The sequence below is a fragment of the Hippocampus bargibanti genome, linkage group LG22 (assembly GCF_051943395.1).
Source record: "Hippocampus bargibanti isolate YZ-2025 linkage group LG22, ASM5194339v1, whole genome shotgun sequence".
Taxonomy (NCBI): domain Eukaryota; kingdom Metazoa; phylum Chordata; class Actinopteri; order Syngnathiformes; family Syngnathidae; genus Hippocampus; species Hippocampus bargibanti.
The window spans coordinates 3,186,651-3,205,898 of NC_142755.1; the positions used below are offsets into that span (position 1 = coordinate 3,186,651).

At 42.8% G+C, this 19,248-nt stretch overlaps 5 protein-coding genes across 17 annotated transcripts in view; 3 read left to right on the forward strand and 2 right to left on the reverse strand.

The window, feature by feature from the left end:
* Positions 1-129: 129 nt before the first annotated feature.
* mettl25 (methyltransferase like 25) lies at positions 130-5,387 on the reverse strand. 2 transcript variants are annotated; one of them, XM_088988851.1, is made up of 11 exons: positions 5,160-5,387; positions 4,853-5,032; positions 4,674-4,781; positions 4,124-4,602; positions 3,798-4,049; positions 3,704-3,733; positions 3,519-3,592; positions 2,477-2,570; positions 2,318-2,392; positions 2,059-2,130; positions 130-1,642 (listed from the first exon to the last, which is right to left on the reverse strand). In XM_088988851.1, the coding sequence occupies exons 1-11, from the start codon at positions 5,371-5,373 to the stop codon at positions 1,556-1,558; spliced, it is 1,665 nt and encodes a 554-aa protein (XP_088844977.1). In that variant the 5' UTR covers positions 5,374-5,387; the 3' UTR covers positions 130-1,555. The 2 variants fall into 2 exon arrangements, 1 of the variants encoding a protein (XP_088844977.1); XR_016113675.1 differs by lacking the exon at positions 2,477-2,570 and having other exon boundaries at positions 1,576-1,642.
* cracr2ab (calcium release activated channel regulator 2Ab) lies at positions 4,438-15,245 on the forward strand. 8 transcript variants are annotated; one of them, XR_016113674.1, is made up of 20 exons: positions 4,438-4,573; positions 4,691-4,802; positions 7,485-7,712; positions 7,781-7,892; positions 8,831-9,002; positions 9,075-9,221; positions 9,448-9,538; positions 9,602-9,700; positions 10,795-10,982; positions 11,041-11,112; positions 11,185-11,233; positions 11,311-11,390; positions 11,528-12,077; positions 12,152-12,287; positions 12,518-12,599; positions 12,665-12,779; positions 12,869-12,970; positions 13,058-13,134; positions 14,458-14,538; positions 14,915-15,245. XR_016113674.1 is itself a non-coding variant. In XM_088988844.1 (19 exons), the coding sequence occupies exons 3-19, from the start codon at positions 7,572-7,574 to the stop codon at positions 14,916-14,918; spliced, it is 2,217 nt and encodes a 738-aa protein (XP_088844970.1). In that variant the 5' UTR covers positions 4,438-4,573; positions 4,691-4,802; positions 7,485-7,571; the 3' UTR covers positions 14,919-15,245. The 8 variants fall into 8 exon arrangements, 7 of the variants coding, with proteins under 7 accessions (XP_088844970.1, XP_088844966.1, XP_088844969.1 ...); XM_088988844.1 differs by lacking the exon at positions 14,458-14,538; XM_088988840.1 differs by lacking the exon at positions 14,915-15,245 and having other exon boundaries at positions 13,388-14,809.
* On the forward strand, positions 5,612-7,091 carry ccdc59 (coiled-coil domain containing 59). The gene is made up of 4 exons (XM_088988862.1): positions 5,612-5,888; positions 6,202-6,547; positions 6,626-6,734; positions 6,800-7,091. The coding sequence occupies exons 1-4, from the start codon at positions 5,744-5,746 to the stop codon at positions 6,977-6,979; spliced, it is 780 nt and encodes a 259-aa protein (XP_088844988.1). The 5' UTR covers positions 5,612-5,743; the 3' UTR covers positions 6,980-7,091.
* On the reverse strand, positions 14,062-18,993 carry prmt8b (protein arginine methyltransferase 8b). Of its 2 annotated transcripts, none has more exons than XM_088988852.1 (10): positions 18,824-18,993; positions 17,728-17,886; positions 17,385-17,540; positions 16,859-16,922; positions 16,633-16,775; positions 16,473-16,560; positions 16,289-16,404; positions 15,253-15,403; positions 14,849-14,970; positions 14,062-14,197 (listed from the first exon to the last, which is right to left on the reverse strand). In XM_088988852.1, the coding sequence occupies exons 1-10, from the start codon at positions 18,890-18,892 to the stop codon at positions 14,105-14,107; spliced, it is 1,161 nt and encodes a 386-aa protein (XP_088844978.1). In that variant the 5' UTR covers positions 18,893-18,993; the 3' UTR covers positions 14,062-14,104. The 2 variants fall into 2 exon arrangements, with proteins under 2 accessions (XP_088844978.1, XP_088844979.1); XM_088988853.1 differs by lacking the exon at positions 14,062-14,197 and adding an exon at positions 14,613-14,732.
* The window catches only part of tspan11 (tetraspanin 11), an 11,452-nt gene continuing 8,838 nt past the window's right edge, over positions 16,635-19,248 (forward strand). For all 4 annotated transcript variants that reach the window (XM_088988857.1, XM_088988858.1, XM_088988860.1 and 1 more), the window contains exons 1-4: positions 16,635-16,768; positions 16,845-16,945; positions 17,392-17,508; positions 19,001-19,093. The gene's annotated coding sequence lies outside the window, so the exon portion shown is untranslated. The remainder of the gene's footprint in view (positions 16,769-16,844; positions 16,946-17,391; positions 17,509-19,000; positions 19,094-19,248) is intronic.

The following is a 19,248-nucleotide window of genomic DNA, read 5'->3' on the forward strand; positions in this document are numbered from 1 at the left end:
CACGTTGGACCTGCTGACCACCAGATGGACCAAAAAGCTTATCATGGTGGGGGGGGGGGGGGGGTACTGTGGAAGAAAGGCCCAGTAGGAATAACCTAAGCAGATGGAGAAAGATGCACCAAGCGGGGCAGTCGGAGGTTAGTAACACATTTGTAACCCTAGCTTCGGAGTACCACAGGAAGTGTTTGCTTCAATTTTGGGATGCCACACTAGCATCCAGCACATAGCCAATATTCGTCAAATACCCCAAATTTAATTAAAAATTAAAAATTAAGTTAACTCATTCACTGCCAGATGTGCAAAAATGTGTCCACTCCAGTACCAGGGTTTTTGTCATTGAAATAAAGAGTTAATTCCTAAATGATATGGGTCTGGAGTTATATGAGCTTGAAATGAGGGCAGATGTCCAAAATACTATGCAGTATATCGCGCTTTAACAACAGCTGAAGCTGGAACAAAGTGCTAACATGCAAAAAAAGGAAAATGATGCCCCTTTGTGGAAATGCAAAAAAAACATTGCCAGAGGCCATGACCAGCGCTTTATCTGCACCCAAGCATGAAAAAAGAAAACCCAAACAAATTCAGGAATGGCGTTCTACATCATATACTTAATTCCCGAATCAATTCATGAATGGCAGTGAATGAGTTAAAAAGGCGATCAAAGTTTTGCCACGGAAAGAGCATTTCCGTCGATTATATCTGCTGTGTAGTTCCAAACATAGCGAGTCACCTCCCCCCTCCTTCCGTGCTATTTACTCCGGAACCATTGCTTCTTCACCCCTGCAGATAAACATCACGCAGGAAACGGATAATCACAGCTCGGGGGGGCGGGACGCTGACTCGCTTTACTCCGACTGTTTTACTCAATATGACCAAAACTGTCACTGATGTACGCCACAGAAGCCCCCCGCCCCCACCCCCCTTTGTTGTTTTGAATGACTTCCATCATGTTTATTGGACATCATTCCAAAACATTCCTGGCAACAGTTTCCCCGCCCACGGGTGTGAAAAAATATTGGGAATCAAGCAAAGCGGCGATCCCGAGACGACGCGGCCAGACGGTTGTGGTCAGCGCCGATGCCGTCGCTCCACACGAAGCCTGATCCCAATTCATAATTCATGCGTCTGCGACCGCCGCCATGTTGTTTTCCCAGCGTGTAAGATTTATTAGGGGAGCGAACAAAACAGCTGTACAGATTAAAAGAGGTCAAGGCCTCTCCTCCCTGACGTCGAGGAGCCTCCCAATGTTCTTTCCAGACTCGCGCGGCTATCAAGGTTTTGCCTTTAAAACTTCGCCAAAAGGGTTCAGGGCGGCGGCGAATCTTTTTCTGACACGCTTTCCAGCCTCAAGATGAAAAAAAAAAAACATCATATGACACACAGCTCAATCGAACAAAACTGCCGCTTTTTTTTTTCCAGATGTCATCCAGCACGTGTTGCATGACTTGAAAAGCGACTTTATCTGTTCAGGAAAAAAAAAAATCTCTTCATAAGTTCTTGTTATTGAATCAATTGGTGATGTAAAAAAAATATAGACTAATAATAACGCTGCATGTCACTCCTTCAGTGCGACGATGGCATAACATCTCGGCGACAGAAGCGGGTCAAATAATTGCACCAAGGTGGAAAAGTAACCTTCATCCTGTAAAAATAAATAAATAAATACATACATACATACATACATACATACATACATACATACATACATACATACATACATACATACATACATACATACATACATGAATAAATAAATGCATAAATAAATAAATACATACATACATACATACATAAATACATACATGCATGCATGAATAAATAAATAAATACAATAAATAAACGCATAAATAAATGCATAAACGCATAAATAAATGCATAAACGCATAAATAAATGCATAAAAAATGCATAAATAAATGCGTAAATGAATAAATAAATGAACAAATACATGCATAAATAAATTAATGAATAAATAAATAAATAAGATCGTGACAGAAACATCAAGTCAGACATTTTGGTTTGAAGCAGCCATTTTGGATTTCGCATAAAAGTCTAATTACCTGTTCTTTCAGGTAGCAGAGGCGATCCAGGAGAATGAGGCCTTCGATGCAAGGAGCCAAAGTCACCTTCAACTACACACGCGCATAAAAACAGATGTTTTTTTTCATCCCTCGCCAATTTGCACATCAAAACCGCCCGACGAAAGTCATTTCGCTGTTCCCAACCGCAATGAGCTCCTTTAACAACGATGGAATTCATTAGCTTTTACGAGCATGGGGGATGAAAAAGGTTTTCTACCCGATTCCGAAAATGGCTCACCAAATTGAAAGCGTGGATTTCCTGTCGGCGAGGCGCGTGCATGTCATGGTACCGTTGAATGTCGTCATCGGACAGCTACAATCAAAATGAAGATTTGATGAAGATTTGACATTTCGTCTAAAAAAATTCATACAAATGCTGAAATATTCCGATTTTGACCTTGGAATCATCCAGGTCCAGTTTGCAAAGAGCCCGTCGTACATAATCCACAAATGATTTCGATTTGAAGTAGACGTTCCCCACTCGCTTTTCACTAATAGGGAGAAAATACCTCATGACAACGTACACCGTGATAGACAGGGAAACGGATATTCCTCAGAAAGCTGTGCCTGCTCTTGGCAGAGGATAAAGAATACATATATAATAAATATATACTTATGGATGTAGTAGGAAGACACAAAAAGGTTTCAAGAGAGATGTACATTGTAATAGACCTGTAAATGGACACCTCCCAGAGAGCCGCAGTTGTTCTTGGCAGAGGATAAAGAATACATAAAGAATGAACACATACTTGTAGATATAGTAGGAAGACAAAAAAAACATTTCTAGAGAAATGTACATTGTGATAGACATGCAAACGGACATAACTCAGAAAGTTGTGGCTGCTCTTGGCAGAGGATAAAGAATACATATATAATAAATATATACTTATATATATATAGTAGGGAGGCAAAACTCATTTCTAGAGAGATGTACATCGTGATAGACATGCAAACGACATTCCTCAGAAAGCTGTGTCTGCTCTTGGCAGAGGATAAAGAATACATATATAATAAACACATACTTATAGATATAGTAGCAAGGCAAAAATCATTTCTAGAGAGATGTACATTGGGATAGACATGGAAACAGACATTACTCAGAAAGCTGTGGCTGTTTTTGGCAGAGGATAAATAATTAAGAAAGCTGTGACTGCTCTTGGCAGAGGATAAATAATACAATTATATGACAATTGTATACTTGTGAATATAATAGAAAGTCAAAAAAAGGTTCCCAGAGAGATGTACATCGTGATACACATGGAAATGGACATTTCTCAGAAAGCTGTGGCTGCTCTTGGCAGAGGATAAAGAATATATTCATAATCAATATGTACTTCTAGATATAATAGGATGGCAAAAAAAAAAAATTGTTTTTCCCTAAATTCATGTTTTTCAACCTCTAACTAAGCGACGCCGTAAATATATCAACTTCCTGTTACCTTTTATAGGCGTCGTAATGATCCCGGAGAATAACATGCAGGACTGCCCGGTAGAAAAGTGAATCCATCTGAATCTTTTGTGCAAAGAGAGACAAAAATCAATGACAAAACAATAATTTGATGATATTTATTTATTTATTGTTGACATTTGACCCCACACACACTCCAAAAACTGGTCCACTTACCCCGTGACCCACTGCAACTCTTTCCAGGGCCTGCAAGGAAGGAAGCGTGAGACGCCGATGGCGCGGTAAAATGAGCACAACCCGCTAAACTCACCAAACACGCTGACATCCTGGCATTTCGGCCGCAGAGCCACGAATGACGGCGAAGATGTTGACTCAAAGGGAACCCGAAGGCATCGCGGGGATGCGGATTCGGAGCAGGTGCGCCGGGTTCAAACTCCTCTGAGAGTTTGTTGTAGCAGCATCCCACGCCGCAGACGGCTAGCAGCTCCGTTTTAGCCGCGAACATTCGTAGCATGCTCGGGGCCAAGTCGCCGCACGTGTGCAGGCCCACCAGAACCGCGTCCTAGCGTCGAGACGAAATTTTGAAAACAAAGTTTGGCGAGCTATGCCCGAGTCCAAATCTAAGCTAACGCTAACCTCAAGATCACCGATGAGCTCCCTGAGCTCCGTTTCGGCGGTCACGTAAGACGTTAGCGTAGAAAAGACAGCGCCAGTCTCGCCGTTTTTGATTTTGGCTTTCCTCTGGAGGTTCTCCATCTTCCTCCTCTGCCTCTCCTCATTGGTCAGTGAGCTCGGGGAGACCCTGCCGGACTGTACCGCCTCCAATGACATGGCGCTGAAAAACAACTCCTTGATGGGGTTCGGGTCTGGTGTCTGGCTCTCAACCTCCCGTGGTTTGTTTTCATCTTGTCCGCCTTTCATTTCTGGTACCGTTTCTTCTGCTTTTGCAGCCTTCCGGTGCTTCTGGTACACCTTGGAGAACTTTTTCAACTTGCGGTTCCTCTCCTGAGCCCCGTGAGTGTTGACACTGGACGAGTCGATGCCGAAGACTCGAAGGCCGTGCTGCAAGGAGAGGAAGGAACTCAGGTAGCCTTTCCCCGAGCCTACGTCTATAACCTGTGAGATCCACACACCATGCTCATCAAACCCGATATAATGCAACAAAAAGGTTCAAAAGTACTACTTTCCTGTTTGACTCCGCAGCGCTTGGCCAAACAGTCCACCACCTCGGCCATCGACTGCACCTCATGCGACTTTTTGAGGTTCATGAACTCATCTGGTTCTAATTTGACAACTACAGGAAAAAACAACAACGGTGAGCTCTCAAAACTGTTACGGTCCATCCAAATGACCATCACGTCATACCCGTCTCAGCGCCTAACTCGCAGGGCTTTTGTCTGAGTGCCTCCAAAAGCTCATCCCGGGTCGTGCAGACCCCCAAACCCGGAAGTGAGTGGGCCTTGGCTGCACGCAAAAGTTCATGTGGGTCAACCAGCCTCTTTGTATCCTGGCAAAAGCCAAATGTGGTCCTCGATTGTTTTGTTTCTGAAAAAAAAAAGCTAACAAATGAGCCCATTCAATTATTTACATCCACATACTCTCTAAGATTATTAATTTTAAGTAAATAATGCAGTAGAAATATATTAAAATATCAACAGAAAGTATCAATCACTTTGTTTTTGGACTTCTGCTTCCCCCTGGTGGCCATTTACGCCAATTGCATTAAGCACTTCCTCGGGTGACACGGCCATGAAACGTCTCCATACGTCGTGCGTGTAAAATTCCACCGTGTGCGCGTTCGCGATGCTCAGAGTGGCCGCGAGGAAACGCGTGACTTCATCCATGCGTTGCCGCAGCTCCGCGAGACTAACCGAGGAGGGAATCATAATAAAAAATGAGAAAAACGACGCGAATGGTCGCGATTCATATCACTCGTCTACTATCGAAGTAACGCAGGGATAAGTAGTCGATTGTACACAATCGATGTTCCACTGGTGTGAAAATACAGTGTGGAGACTGTTTATGTTTCGATTTTATCCATCAATATCTTTTTATTATAATGTATATATTTTTATATTGTATTTATGTTCATTATTCCGAATTTGGAGTGGATGAAACTGAATGATCGAATGATCTGAATTCGTTTAAACTTGCCTATCTAAAACGTCATCGCCCCGCGACTGCTAATCGCGAGCGTTGCATCCCTTCGATACACACGTAAACATTTCACCATCCAAGTGCCAAATCTAAGTTTAAATGGCACCGACACGTGAAAAATGGAAACCAGGTAACCTTCCAACGACAGAAACAAACTGGAAGAAGACCCAAAAGCAAAATTCCATCGTTAAAAAGAAGAAATGGGTTCCGATCAACAAAGTTTTCCAAGGGAGTGTTAAAGAAGGTAAGTTAAAGCTTCAAGTTGTGTTGCTTGTTTTTCTCTTGTCAGTCTATGCTATATTTCATTTTTATATTTAATTTCGTAACTTATTACACGGTGATTACCGAATTTCAACATAAAGCTGTTCTGGGACAAATTTCATCAAAAGAAAATATACATTTTGTGATTTTAAGCATGGCGACAGAAATGTCCACAATATTTACATTAACGTGGAGTCTTCCATCACGATCTGACACGTAATACGCTTTTAATAATAATAATAATACATTTAATTTACAAGCGCCTTTCTGAATGAGCTTTTGTCTCCATGTCCCAGGTCAAGGTTTTGCATTTGAGCGCAAAGAGAAAGTGAAGCATGAGTACAACAAACTTTTGCGAAAGGAGGAGAAGAAGCAAAAAATCCAAAACTTGACATCCTCATCATCATTCCTATACCGCGACGAGTACCCGGAGCACCTCAAACATTTGTACATGGCTGAGGCGAATAAACTCAAGAACGAAATGTGGACAAACAGAGTGAACCGGGTCAAACAAAGAATGAAAGCACAAGGCCAAGAGAAACCAAATGAGGACGAGATGGAGGAGAAGCCTGATTCTGCACCAGAAGGTGCAGGTCCCTCTGAGGCTGAAAATACAGAAAAATCATCATCAGTATCAGAAAGGTATGGACTAAATAAATAAGTGTATTTTTCAATTGCAGATGTATCTAGTTTACTCCTTTAATGAATATTCTCTTCTAGCCTGCCACTAAGCAACCGCATGAAGAAAAAGCTGGAGAAGAAAACATCGTACCAAAGGTCCATGGAGGAGTGCGAGCGCGTCAGAGAAAACCAGCGAAAAAAGAAAGAGGTCATTATCTTAAATATTTTCCGACTTTCTGTTTCAATACTTCAATTTTAAATAATGCTCTCCAGGAGTTCCTGAAACAGAAGCAGCAGCGCGAAGAGGCCATTCGAAAGTACAAAGAGAAAAAAATGGAGACCTACCAGATGCTTTGCAAAAAGACCAAGAAGGGGCAACCTAATCTCAATCTTCAAATGGACTACTTGCTTCAGAAGATCCAGAAAATCTCCGAAACGACTCCCAAAAAATGATACCGTGCACATTTTTGGGCCGGAAAGTGACTATTGTGAACTTTTACCACAAGATGGCATTGTAAGATAAATTGTACTCTTGTGTTATTTCATAATAAATGTGAAAATACAACCCCCTGTTGTCCAAAAATGAAAAGCAATTTCATTTGTGGATTGTTGTCATGGCAACGAGACCATTGGGAGGGAGTATGCATCCTCATGATGCTGGATGACGCGGTAACTTTGCAACTTTTGTTTCTGTCATTCTGCTGCATCGTTCACGGTAAGAAGTAATGGAAATGTTCATTTGGTTTGTCAAAAGTTCTCTTTTTTTATTACTTTTGCAGGAATTTTCAATATTAAATAATGTGGAAATAGGTGGAATTTTTCGATCATCTATACTCAAAACTTAATTTGGAAAAGGTTCCCGTTTGACCTTTTCAAATCTCCTGTGATTGTGTTTGACGAAGCGTACACTTTTGAAAACAACATTTTTTCCCCCTTTGTCGTCATGACAACCAAAAAGGGCTCAGCGAGCTTAACGCCAACCCCGAGATCTTGATTCCGCGGTGACCTACATGCCAAGGGTTTGGCTCGCCGGATCCAATCGCCGATGGACCACCAGGAAGACAGCAGGGGGCCCCGCGATCGCGGCTCGGGCTGGGGTCACATCGCCTTGCTGGATAAAACCAAGGATTTCTTCCAAAAGTGCGACGTGGAGGGCCGGGGGTTCATCACACGGACCGAGATGAGGGTGAGAGTCGGGCGACGGGAGTCGAATGTGTCATAAATTTGTCTGAGGTTCCGGCGTGGTGATGTCAGAGGCTCCACAGGGAGCTACCGCTGTCGGCCGAAGAACTTGAAGACGTTTTTGACTCTTTGGATACGGAGCGTGCTGGTTATCTCACGCTGGAGGCCTTCTCTTCGGGATTCAGTAAGTTTGAATCACTTCAATCCGGTTCACTTAATTTAAAAAATTAACTCACTCACTGCCAGACAAGGTGGAAAAATGTGTCCACTCCAGTGCCAGGGTTTTTGTCATCATCACTTGAATTCCAGGACCCACAGAATATTGACTTTTAGGACTACATAAACATTCAATGCAGCGTTGGAAATCTTAGACTCTACTTTCATCAGAAAAAAAAAGTTAATTCCTAAATTATCTGAGTCTGGAGTTATATGAGCTTGAAATGAGGGCTGCTGTCCAAAATACAATGCAATTGGTTTATATTGCACTTCAACAACAGCTGAAGCTGGAACAAAGTGCTAAAATGTAAAAAAGGGAAATCCTTACCCCTTTTTGAAAGGAAAAAACATTGACAGAGGCCATGGCCAGTCCTTTATCGGCACCCGAGCATGAAAAAAAAACACTACTGCCTAAAGAAGGCTGGCATAGGTGCCAACACGCCCGGTGACAGACAGAGAGAATGTTTTTTTATCTCCCAATGTTGATGTTAAAATTGGTGAAAACAAAACATATTACTGTTTTTATATTATTTTACAAATGAGCTGCTCTTTTATTACATGTGTAATAATAATAATACATTTAATTTAATTTACAAGCGGCTTTCAAATCACCCAAGGACACTTTACACTTTACAGTTTGTGCTGTAAAATTAGTTAAAAAGTGCATTTAAAAAAGTTGGAACAAATTAAAAATGTTTACATTGATTACAATAGGAAGTGCTGATTCGGTTTTCAAACACATCAGTTTTCAAACAGGTTTCTGGAAAAGATTATGGTCGAAAACAGAGATATCACTGTACATGAAAGCCAGTTTACTCACAGTGCTCTCTAGCGGCACATTTTGGTACAATACAGTTTCGTCGGATACACATTTATTTTCCGTAACTCCATCTGGGTGTGTCAAAGGTCAATTCCTCCACGGACGCCGAATTTCCGTGACCCGCGAGCCGGTCCTCACGCAGGAAGAGACTTTCTACCAGAGCCAATGGGAAACCAAGATGTCCGCGGGCGAGGACGAGGAAGAGAGACACTTTTGTATGCTTCTGGACAGCTTGGGAGCCAGTCATGTTTTTGAAGAGTGAGTCGGCGAAAAATTTGATGATGCCATTTTGTTTTGGAAAATAACGTTATTTTTTTTCCCCCGCCTTAGTCCGGACGAGGTACGCAGCCTTTGGGCGCAGCTCCGGCGGGACGAGCCACACTTACTTTCAAACTTTGAGGAGTTCCTGGCCAGGGTTACCCATCAGATTAAGGAGGCCCACCGGGAGAAGAAGGACATGGAGAGCGCTCTCCAGAGGTCAGAGAATGCAAGGGAATATTTCTTGGATTTGGCTTTAAAGTTCATACGGAATGTACTAATCGAGTACCGTGTGACATAACGGCATGTTTCGATGGAATTCTACACAAAACAGCTTCCATAATCGGACTTTATCCGTGTCAAATGACCGCTAATCTCCGCTCCACACACGGGGAGTTCAGCTGTTGAGGAATGTTCTCAATGGGCGTCCGTCCTCCCCTTGCAGGAAGGCGGCGACTCACCACGACGAAATCCGCCACCTGTACGAGGAGATGGAAGCGCAGATCAAAACGGAGAAGGACAGGCTACTACTGCAGGTAGCTCTCGTTGATAAAAACAAGCGCTCCCTTGTCAATTTTGACCTTGGGGGCCTCCACAAGCAGGACTCTGAACGACTCCAGTCCAGAAGCCTAGACCTGGAGGACCAGCTGTCCTCCAAGGAAAGGGAGTTGGAGTTGCTCTTCCAGAAACAGAAGAAGGTAAGGGTTTGGATTGTTGGAATGAATGGATGAATGCTTAGATTAAAAAAAAAAAATAGAGATTACAAAATGCATACATAAATGAATAAATAAAATGTTCTTGGTTTTGATCATGGTTGAAACTGGAATGAATGAATGAATGAGTGAATGGTGAGATTAAAAATTGGATACATTAAAAAATAGATGAAACAAATGAATAAATAAACTGTTATTGGTCAGAGTTGGAGCTGGAATGATGAATGAATGAATCGTTAGAGTAAAAATTGATAGAATAAACAAAATGATAGATTAGAAAATGGCTAAAAAAATGAATACATAAATGAATAAATAGAATGTTCTTAGTTGGTGTTGGAATGAATGAATGAATGGTTGGGTTAAAAAATGGATAGATTAGAAAATGGCAAAAAATAAATTAATAAATAAATTATTAAATAAAATGTTCTTGGTCATAATTGGAGCTGGAATGAATAAATGAATGGTTAGATTAAAAATGGATAGATTAGAAAGTGGCGAAAAAAATGATTAAATAAAGGAATAAATAAAATGTTCTTATTTGGAGCTGGAATGAAGAATGAATGAATGGTTGGGTTAAAAATTGATAGATTAAAAATGGATACATAAATGAGTAAATAAATGAAAAAGCAAAATGTTCATGGTTTTGGTCATAGTTGGAATGAATGAATGGGTTAAAAATGGATCCATAAATGAGTAAATAAATGAAAAAGCAAAATGTTCATGGTTATGGTCATAGTTGGAATGAATGAATGAATGGTTAGATTAAAAAATGGATCCATTCAAAATGGATAGATTTAAAAAACGAATCGATTAAAAATGGATAAATGAATAAATAAAATCTTGATTTTTTTTATCATAGTTGTAGCTGAAATGAATGAATGAAGGAACGATTAAATTAAAAAATAGATCGATTAAAAATGGATTGATAAAAAAATGAACGTATATGGAAAAATAAATGGGTAAATGTATAAATAAAATGTTCTTGGTTTTGGTCAGAGTTGGAGCTGGAATGATGCATGCATGCATGAATGAATGAATGCATGAATGAATGAATGAAATGATCTTGATTTTGGCCATAGTTGGAGCTGGAGTGCCGCGAGCTGAACAGCGAGAAGCAGGAGAGCTACGTAGAGAACGTCAAGCTGAAAGTGACCAACGACGAGCTGGCGCGGGCGCTGGAGAACACCAGCCAGGAACTGCTGGTGGCACAGGACCAGCTGACCTTGCTGCAGGAACAGGCCGCTCGTCTCCACCAGGAGAAGGAAATGTAGGTGTTCGATGATTTATGATCATGATAGGTCATTTTTAAGAAAAATGTCTTCCAGGGAAATGTACAGAGTGACGGAAGGTCTCCAAAGAGAGAAGCAAAGCCTCATGAAACAGCTGGACCTTCTCAGGTTGCTCAATCCAACGTTTGTTTACATTTTTCTAATCATACTTACCACTTTATTTATCTTTCTTTCTTCCAGGGAGATGAACAAACATCTCAAGGACGAACGGGACATCTGCTCTGGTGTGGTGAGTGCTTTTGATTATCATCATCAAGGACCTTCAAAAATCTTTTAGAACTTCTTATTTTGTTCCCCCCAAAAAAGCCAAGAACATCCCTGAGGAAGAAGCAGAAGCAGCGAGTCGCCCTGGCCAACATGTTTGACGACAGCCAGCCTGCCAAAAGGTGACTCCTCACTCCATCTTGATGATGTCATCAAAAAAAAAAGGAAAAACAGAGGATTTTATTGAGAAAAAAAATAATAATTACGATTTTAGTGTGTAACATTTGAGGACATCCTCTGCTTCTCCCGTTTTCTAAAGATCTCCTCCGTTGCTGGATGGCTCCTACCAGTCTCTGGAAGCTTTGCCTCTCGAGCACCTTCAAATCGTATTTGTTGCTTCCTCCTCCTGTAGTGAGGACGACGCGGCCGCCGTCGATGCCGTTAAGAAGAGCGCCGGGTTGACCAACGGCTACGTCGGTCCCGCCCTACTTAAAACTCACGGCGTGAGGTCAAAGGGAAAGAAGGCCATCGCCAGGTCGTCCAGTTTTCGGAGAACCGCCAAGGAACGGGCCAGGAGGGCGGAAACCAAGCCCGAAGTTGACGACGAGACGTTGGATTCACCGCCCGGCGGGTGGCCGCTACGCCGGGTCATCTCCATCGAAGAGGACCACCTGCCTCATCTTCTCCAAGGGGGTCCGCAGCTTCTTCTTCACCAGCTTAGCGAGGAGGAAGACGGCGAGGAGGCGCAGAGCGATTCGGAACGTAGCGTGGTTACCGAGAACGAGGGAGGTTTATTTCGAGGGAGGAAGAAGAAGAAGAAGACCCCCATGTCGCCGCGGGGTCAGCCGGTCGGGAAGGAGACCCAACAAGTAGGCCACTTTTGGAATAATTACTATCTTCTTCTTTTATTTCTCCATTAATTTCATTTTTTTCCCCCTTAAAGGTGGCGGAAGTGCCCGTTTTAGGCCCAAGTCGTCTGTTTAAGGTGGTCCTGGTGGGCAACTCCAGCGTGGGCAAGACGTCGCTTCTTCGCTCCTTCTGTGAGGGGCGTTTCCACCCATTCACTGTGGCTACTGTGGGTCAGTGCCTCTCCATATATATATATATATATATATATATATAGTTTATATATTTTTATTTTTTTATTATTAAATAATAAATAATTTAATAATTTAATTTAGTATATAATAATAAGACGTCTTATAAATTAATATTTAATAATAATTTATTATTAAATAATAAATATATATATACATATTTTTTAAATGTGTTTTTTGACATTGCGTCATGCATCATTCATCTTCATCAGGGATCGACTTCAGCGTCAAGACGTTAACCTTGAACAATATGCAGATCGCGATGCAGCTTTGGGACACGGCGGGGCAAGAGAGGTAAACTGCTGTCATTCACCCCCCCCCCCCCTTGTCATATTCCACAAGGCCTTTTTCCATCGCAGGTACCGCAGCATCACCAAGCAGTTCTTCCGCAAGGCCGACGGCGTCGTGGTGATGTACGACGTCACACTGGAGGAAAGCTTCAAGGCTGTGCGACCCTGGCTCACCAACGTCAAGGTCTGGCGTCAAGAATCTGACACTTTAGCATTTTAGCATCATTAGCTCATTAGCATTTTTTTTTCTGTGTCATCACTTTTTTAATCCAGGAAGCTGCAGGAGAAAGCGTCCAAATCCTTGTTCTAGGCAACAAAATGGACATAGACGAGGACAGGCAGGTGTCCTTCAAAGAAGCAGAACAACTAGCGCAGGTATGAAGAACCACAAACCCGACTTTGATTTCATAATCTAACGTATGTCTCAAAATAGGTCATTTTTACTCCCCTTTCCCCTCGCAGGAAAGCAAAGTGATGTTCTCTGAAGTCAGCGCCTACACAGGAAAAAACGTGACCGAGTCCCTGACCCAACTGGCCCGGTAGGATAGCATCTGCCTAGCATGTCGCTATTCCTTTGATCCAAATGAAATAATTTCCAAATATTTCTCCATCCTCCTAATCTGTCGACCCATTTCGTTAGTAAAATTGGGACGAAATGACAAATCTGTAATGCCAACGGGTTTGCGTAATTGTGCACACCCCTCAGAAGATTGGAGCAGAAACCTAGCATTTGAGCATGGGGTGTGTCGACTTTTTATACCTGCTGTTTCTTGTTCGAATTGGCGCCTTCAGGGTGTTGATGGAGCAGGAGGACCGGGTGAGAGACACCACCGTCATCCTCAGCGCTCAGCCCTTGAAGAAGAAGGCCTGCTGCAAGTGAAAGTGCCTTGAGGGGTCCGGGGGGGGTGGTCCGCTTTTGTATTTAACCTTCAGCAAGGACGCTCAAAATAGCTGTTTAGTCGCTATTACGGAAATTTGATATCATTTTGTCCAGTTTAGGGAGAAACAAAATCACACTTGTAGCATTTGTTTGATTTTTTTTGTAACATAATCACATCTTCAGGATGAATAAAATAATTGCTTTTAAGTAAGACGCTCTTCTTTCATCAGAAAAAAAAAGTTAATTCCTAAGTCATATTGGTCTGGAGTTATATGAGCTTGAAATGGGGGCAGCTGTACAAAATACAATCCAATACAATACATATTGATTTATATAGCAAAACTGTAACAAAGCACTAACACGGGCAAAAGGCAATTGCTGCCCCCCCGTCCCGTGGACATTGCCAGAGGCCTGACCAGCGCTTTATCGACACCCAAGCATGGAAAAAACCCAAAATCCGAACAAATTCGGGCATTGCCGCTCTACGTCACACTTTTCAATTCCCGAATCAATTCGGGAATGGCAGCGAATGAGTTCAAATGGGTCAATCTGACCCATAGCAAGAACAGGAGGGTCCATGACGGGGTGGAAACATTCTTCGGCCTCTTTCAATTTTGGTGTTATTGCTGTTATTGACTGTAACGCATCTTGTAGTCGTGGGAGATGGCGGCGTCGCATAGCTGGCCTTTGAAATCCAGTTCCAGAGTGAACTCCAGGTCGCGCTGCAGTCAAAAAGCAGGAAAGCAATCAGGAAGCGGCCATCACGGTAAAGCCATGTCAATTTAATGGGTCAAACTGACCCACTTTAAAGTTCAAAATCAATTGAAAAAATGCTAGTGGCTTCACAAATATTATATGTGATGTATTGTATTTTACCTGCCACTGTAAGATGATGGGTCAATTTGACCCAAGATGATAACACCCTGAGAAAGTAATAGTGTTGCTACATCGCCACCATTTTTTTCTTATAACTTTTTTCCAGAGTTAGCAATGGGTCAGTCTGACCCGCCCCATGACAAGTCATCTTTACTCACCCTTTTCTAGCCTCCTGTATCACTACTAGGTCAACATATTTCATACTTGTATTATTCTGTGGGACAAATTGACCCATTTTGAAAATACACCGTAGAGTGAGTATCCAGAGTCACACTTTAATAAAGAATATCACCTTAAATAGTGTTCGCAATGATAAGAAATTGATTTGGAAGCGACTGATCATGGGTCAAATTGACGCGGGGATGTTACTGCTTTCCTGACCTGCAAAAGAACCAATAGCTTACTATACCATGTAAAATACAGTATATATAAATAAAGATAGTATAAGTACTGTCGCAAATGGGTCAATCTGACCCGTCCTCATTTGTCCCCCTTACCATATTCTTCTCATTAGGCCTGACGGCGACGCTGCCAAATATCTCCTCCCCCTTTTTTACTGTCAGGTAGTCCTCCAGGTAGAAGACGGTCTGCTTCCAGTGTGTACTCGCCGCGTCCGGCGCTGCGGAGTGGAGAAGGGGGGAACCGGAAAATGGGAATGACTCCAGACGGGTCGTCGAGACCCTCCAGATGCCAGAAGCTCCTCCCATCGGCAGCAAAACCCAAACATAGAATCTCCTCGGCACGATATTATGCAATATATGAAGACATAATACTGTGGAATTCCTGCACGCCATGTTTTAAAAAAAACATGCATTCACTCCACAACATTAGCGACAGGCTAAAGTAAAAATAAAAATTCTGATAAAAAAAGATAATAATCCTAATAATTTTCAGGCCTCACCGGTCGAGAAGCCCGTCTTCTTGTGACACTTGCTGAACTCGACGCTAAAATAGGTGACCAGCGCGTGCACGTAGTCGTTGCGCTGCACCTGCAGGCAGAACGCCGACGTGAAGGCCAAGTCGTCCGGCTGCACTGTGTAGACGTCCACTTCCTGTAAGTGTGTGTGGGGGTGTGTCATTGTGTGTCATTGTGTGTGTGAGTGGAGGCGTTGGAGGTGCAACAAAAACAAGTCAGCTTTTCTCTCATTTCTTTAAGGCATGTGAAATGTGAAGTTCACACCCCACACACACACATATACAACACAGTGAATATTAATCACACTTGATACACACATATATATGTGACTGTGTGTAATGTTTGTGGGCGTGAAACATTATTTACTCGGCCCTGATAAAAAACGTTCAAACAGGAATGTGTGTGTAAAGAATTGTTTACCCGGACATCACAAAAGCATTGAAACAGGAACGTGTGTAAATAATTGTTTACCCTGACCTCACAAAAACATTGAAACAGGAATATGTGTGAATAATTTTTCACCTTACCAATAACAAAAACATCGAAACAGGAATATGTGTGAAGAATTGTTTACCTGGACATCACAAAAACATTGAAACGGGAATGTGTGTGATGAATTGTCTACCTGGACCTCACAAATACTTTGAAACTGTAATGTTTGTGAAGAATTGTTAATCCGGACCTCACAAAAACATTGAAACAGCAATGTGTGTGGATAATTGTTTACCTGGACCTCACAAAAACATTGAAACAAGTATATACGTTTACAAATGAAATGGATTATTATTTATTATATATGTGTGTGTGTGTGTGTGTGTGTGTGTGTCCCACAGGTTGAATCACTCCTCACGAGCCAACGCTCACACTCCACACGCTGCGCGCGTGGGCGCGTTGCCCGGCATTCGCTAGCGCGCGGACGCGCCGACGTCACGCGGAGACCACTTGGCCGAAAATACGTCCCCTTGATGGCCATTTTATTAGGTACAAATGCACACACATACACACACTGAGGCAAACTGACCTTTAGCAGGAAGGCGTTGGTGACCACCTGCTTGGGGTCCACCACGTCCACCAGCGGCTCTTTAATGGCCACATTCCGAATGCAGCTCATGTCGAAGCCATATACGTTTTCCCACCCTACACACACACAAACACACACACACTTTTCATATGTTACAGTGTATTACAAAGTAAAATGGACCCACAGTGGATCTTCAAGTCCTTATACTGCCTGTCTTCTATGGCCACCATGTAGAGGGACGCACGGTCGGGGAACATCAGGCCACCCGGTTTCTGCACGGAAGAATCCCGTCATTCCGGAGTTCATCAATCAACCCCCGACCCGGTTCCTCCATCGTACCGTACCAGCCACTTGTCCCTGGCGAAGATGACGGTGTTGAGCATGGACTCGTAGAAGAGACAATAGCCCATCCATTCGGAAATGATGATGTCCACCGTCTCCACGGGGAGCTCCACCTCCTCTACTTTACCATGGAAGATGGTGATGACTGCGAATGGACCCGTGCGTAGATACGATTGGATTGCGTGGTCAAGGTGCCATTTTGTACAATTTTTAGAGGTCCGTGTTTACCGTTGTGCAGATGGTTGGATTTGATGATCTTCTCGGAATATTCGGAAATACTGGAGCACTCAATCTGCGGGCACCAAAAGATTACTAGTAAGTCTCGTGAACTCATTCACTGCCATTCCCGAATTAATTCATCTTTTGGTCTTTCATGCTGGGGTGCCGATAAAGTGCTGGCCACACCACTGGCAGTGTTTTTCCCTTCCACAAGGGTGCAGCATTTCCCTTTTTTGTCCAATGTTAGCGCTTTGTTCCGGCTTCAGCTGTATTCATTGCATTGTATTTTGTACATCTGCCCCCATTTCAAGCGCACATAACTCCAGACCCATATAACTTAGGAACTAATTCTTTTTTCTATTGAAAATAGAGTATCTGAGGTTTCTTACACTGCATTGAACGTTTATGTAGTCCTAAAACTCAATATTCTGTGGGTCCTGGAATTTGAGTGAAAATGACAAAAACCATGCCACTGAATCGGACATATTTTTGCACATCATCTGGCAGTGAATGAGTTAACTTATCTTTCTCTCACCCCATAGACGTGTTTGGCCCCGGCGTTGGCGGCAAACATGGACAGGATCCCCGTTCCGCTGCCGACGTCCAGCACCACCTTGTCCTTGAACACGTGCTTATTGTGATACATGGCGTTGCGGTAGGTGAGTGTACGCACTTCGTCTTTCAGCATCTCCTGACAAGGAGATGGTGGGGGAGGGGGGGGGCAGGAAAGGCCCATTTAATGACTAAATATGGAATCTCCCGAGTGTAAAATGTCCCCAAAATGTCTCCGCTTTGTCTCCATGCAAAGTCATTTACTAATAGAAAAAAAACAGGTATTTTCAACCCGTTATTTCGCAACAGTGGCCTAATTTCACTACCTCGTGGATGCCGAAATGTGCGTAGGAGTCAAAGTAATAATCCCGCGACGTCATCTCCTCGGGGCTGATGAATTTAGCACCCTTCCCTCGAGCGGGACGGGTGGCCTGGGGGGCGGCGAGGCGGGTCGTCGGGAAGTGGGAGGTGACGACCTGCTGTCGCTGGAAATTGCGTCCAAAAAATGGTCAATGTATTTCTACATATTAACTCATTCACTGCCAGACATGTGCAAAAATGTATCCACTCGGGCGCCAGGGTTTTTGTCATTGTCACTCAAATTCCAGGACCCACAGAATTTTGAGTTTTAGGATTACAAAAAATTTAAATTAAGTGTAAGAAAGCTTATAATGTCTTATTTCATCAGAAAAAAGAGTTAATTCCTAAATTATATGGGTCTGGCGTTATCTGAGCTTGAAATGGGGGCGGATGGACAAAATACAATACATACATTTTGGTCTATATAGCGCTTTAACAACAGCTTAAGCAGGAACAAAGCGCTAATATAAAAAAAGGGAAATGCTACCCCATTGTGGAAAGGGAAAAACATTGTCAGGGGCTACAGGCAGCGCTTTATCGGCACCCAAGCATGAAAGAAAAACAGAACAAATTTGGGAATGGCGCTGTATGTCATTTTCAATTCCCGGATACATTTGTGAATGGCAGTGAATAAGTTTAAAATAATAATATATCCATATAAATATGATTATTTTTTTTCCTCATATAAAAACATAAAATGTCACACATGTAAATCATATAGAGTAAACTAATAATCCGAAAAGTTGGAGGCATTCGGTTACTTTTGCTGGAAAATGGACAAAACAGTAGGAACCCTGCGCCTTTCAAAATGACAACCCCCACTATTGAGGGGATAGACGCACTTTGATTAATCAATTTTTGATCAGATATGATTGATTCCATGAGTCGGCGTGCCTAATATAATGAACTAATATAAATTCAAAAAAAAATTAAGCACCAAGGACAGCGAATTAGCCGCTTTCTCCCAACGCCACATTTTTACCTTCTCGCCAAATCCATTGACAAGGACTTATTAAAGCATGGCGGTAAAGTATCGACAGCACGCCCCCCCCCCCCACTTACCTCACCCCCCTCCGCCTCCGCCATCTTCCGCCGAAGCCGCAAACAACGCGACGAGTGACCGAGTCCCATGAGAGGGCTGCGAGACTTCAAATGTCACACACTTCAAAAATGGACTAAAATAAATACATGAATGAAAAGTTGCACCGGAAGATGCCTTAATCCATTTATTGTCACCAGGTGCACCTGCACCCTTGCAGAATGTTCCGGGTTCGAGCCATTCTGCCTTGCGTACGCCAGCATGAGTGATGGTGGAGTGGAGGCTGCTGTGAAGTTTGTATCTCTCTCTCTCTCTCTCTCTCTCTCTCTCTCTCTCTCTCTCTCTCTCTCTCTCTCTCTCTCTCTCTCTCTCTCTCTCTCTCTCTCTCTCTCTCTCTCTCTCTCTCTCTCTCTCACTCGCTCGCTTTCTCTCTTTCAATCTATGAAGC

What these genes read in the sequence shown, in the direction of transcription:
- cracr2ab (XM_088988840.1), top strand. Translation starts at nt 7,572, where the DNA reads ATGGACCACCAGGAAGACAGCAGGGGGCCCCGCGATCGCGGCTCGGGC. An exon ending in ATTCACTGTGGCTACTGTGG is followed by an intron (nt 12,288 to 12,517) that starts GTCAGTGCCTCT and finishes CATCTTCATCAG; the next exon opens with GGATCGACTTCAGCGTCAAG. An exon ending in AAGCAGAACAACTAGCGCAG is followed by an intron (nt 12,971 to 13,057) that starts GTATGAAGAACC and finishes TTCCCCTCGCAG; the next exon opens with GAAAGCAAAGTGATGTTCTC.
- mettl25 (XM_088988851.1), bottom strand. Translation starts at nt 5,373, where the DNA reads ATGATTCCCTCCTCGGTTAGTCTCGCGGAGCTGCGGCAACGCATGGAT. An exon ending in CCAGGATGTCAGCGTGTTTG is followed by an intron (nt 3,734 to 3,797) that starts GTGAGTTTAGCG and finishes CCTTCCTTGCAG; the next exon opens with GCCCTGGAAAGAGTTGCAGT. An exon ending in TGGACCTGGATGATTCCAAG is followed by an intron (nt 2,393 to 2,476) that starts GTCAAAATCGGA and finishes TTTTGATTGTAG; the next exon opens with CTGTCCGATGACGACATTCA.
- prmt8b (XM_088988852.1), bottom strand. Translation starts at nt 18,892, where the DNA reads ATGGGACTCGGTCACTCGTCGCGTTGTTTGCGGCTTCGGCGGAAGATG. An exon ending in CGGAGGCGGAGGGGGGTGAG is followed by an intron (nt 17,887 to 18,823) that starts GTAAGTGGGGGG and finishes CGCAATTTCCAG; the next exon opens with CGACAGCAGGTCGTCACCTC. An exon ending in TCGCCAGGGACAAGTGGCTG is followed by an intron (nt 16,561 to 16,632) that starts GTACGGTACGAT and finishes TCTTCCGTGCAG; the next exon opens with AAACCGGGTGGCCTGATGTT.
- ccdc59 (XM_088988862.1), top strand. Translation starts at nt 5,744, where the DNA reads ATGGCACCGACACGTGAAAAATGGAAACCAGGTAACCTTCCAACGACA. An exon ending in CCAAGGGAGTGTTAAAGAAG is followed by an intron (nt 5,889 to 6,201) that starts GTAAGTTAAAGC and finishes TCCATGTCCCAG; the next exon opens with GTCAAGGTTTTGCATTTGAG. An exon ending in TCATCATCAGTATCAGAAAG is followed by an intron (nt 6,548 to 6,625) that starts GTATGGACTAAA and finishes ATTCTCTTCTAG; the next exon opens with CCTGCCACTAAGCAACCGCA.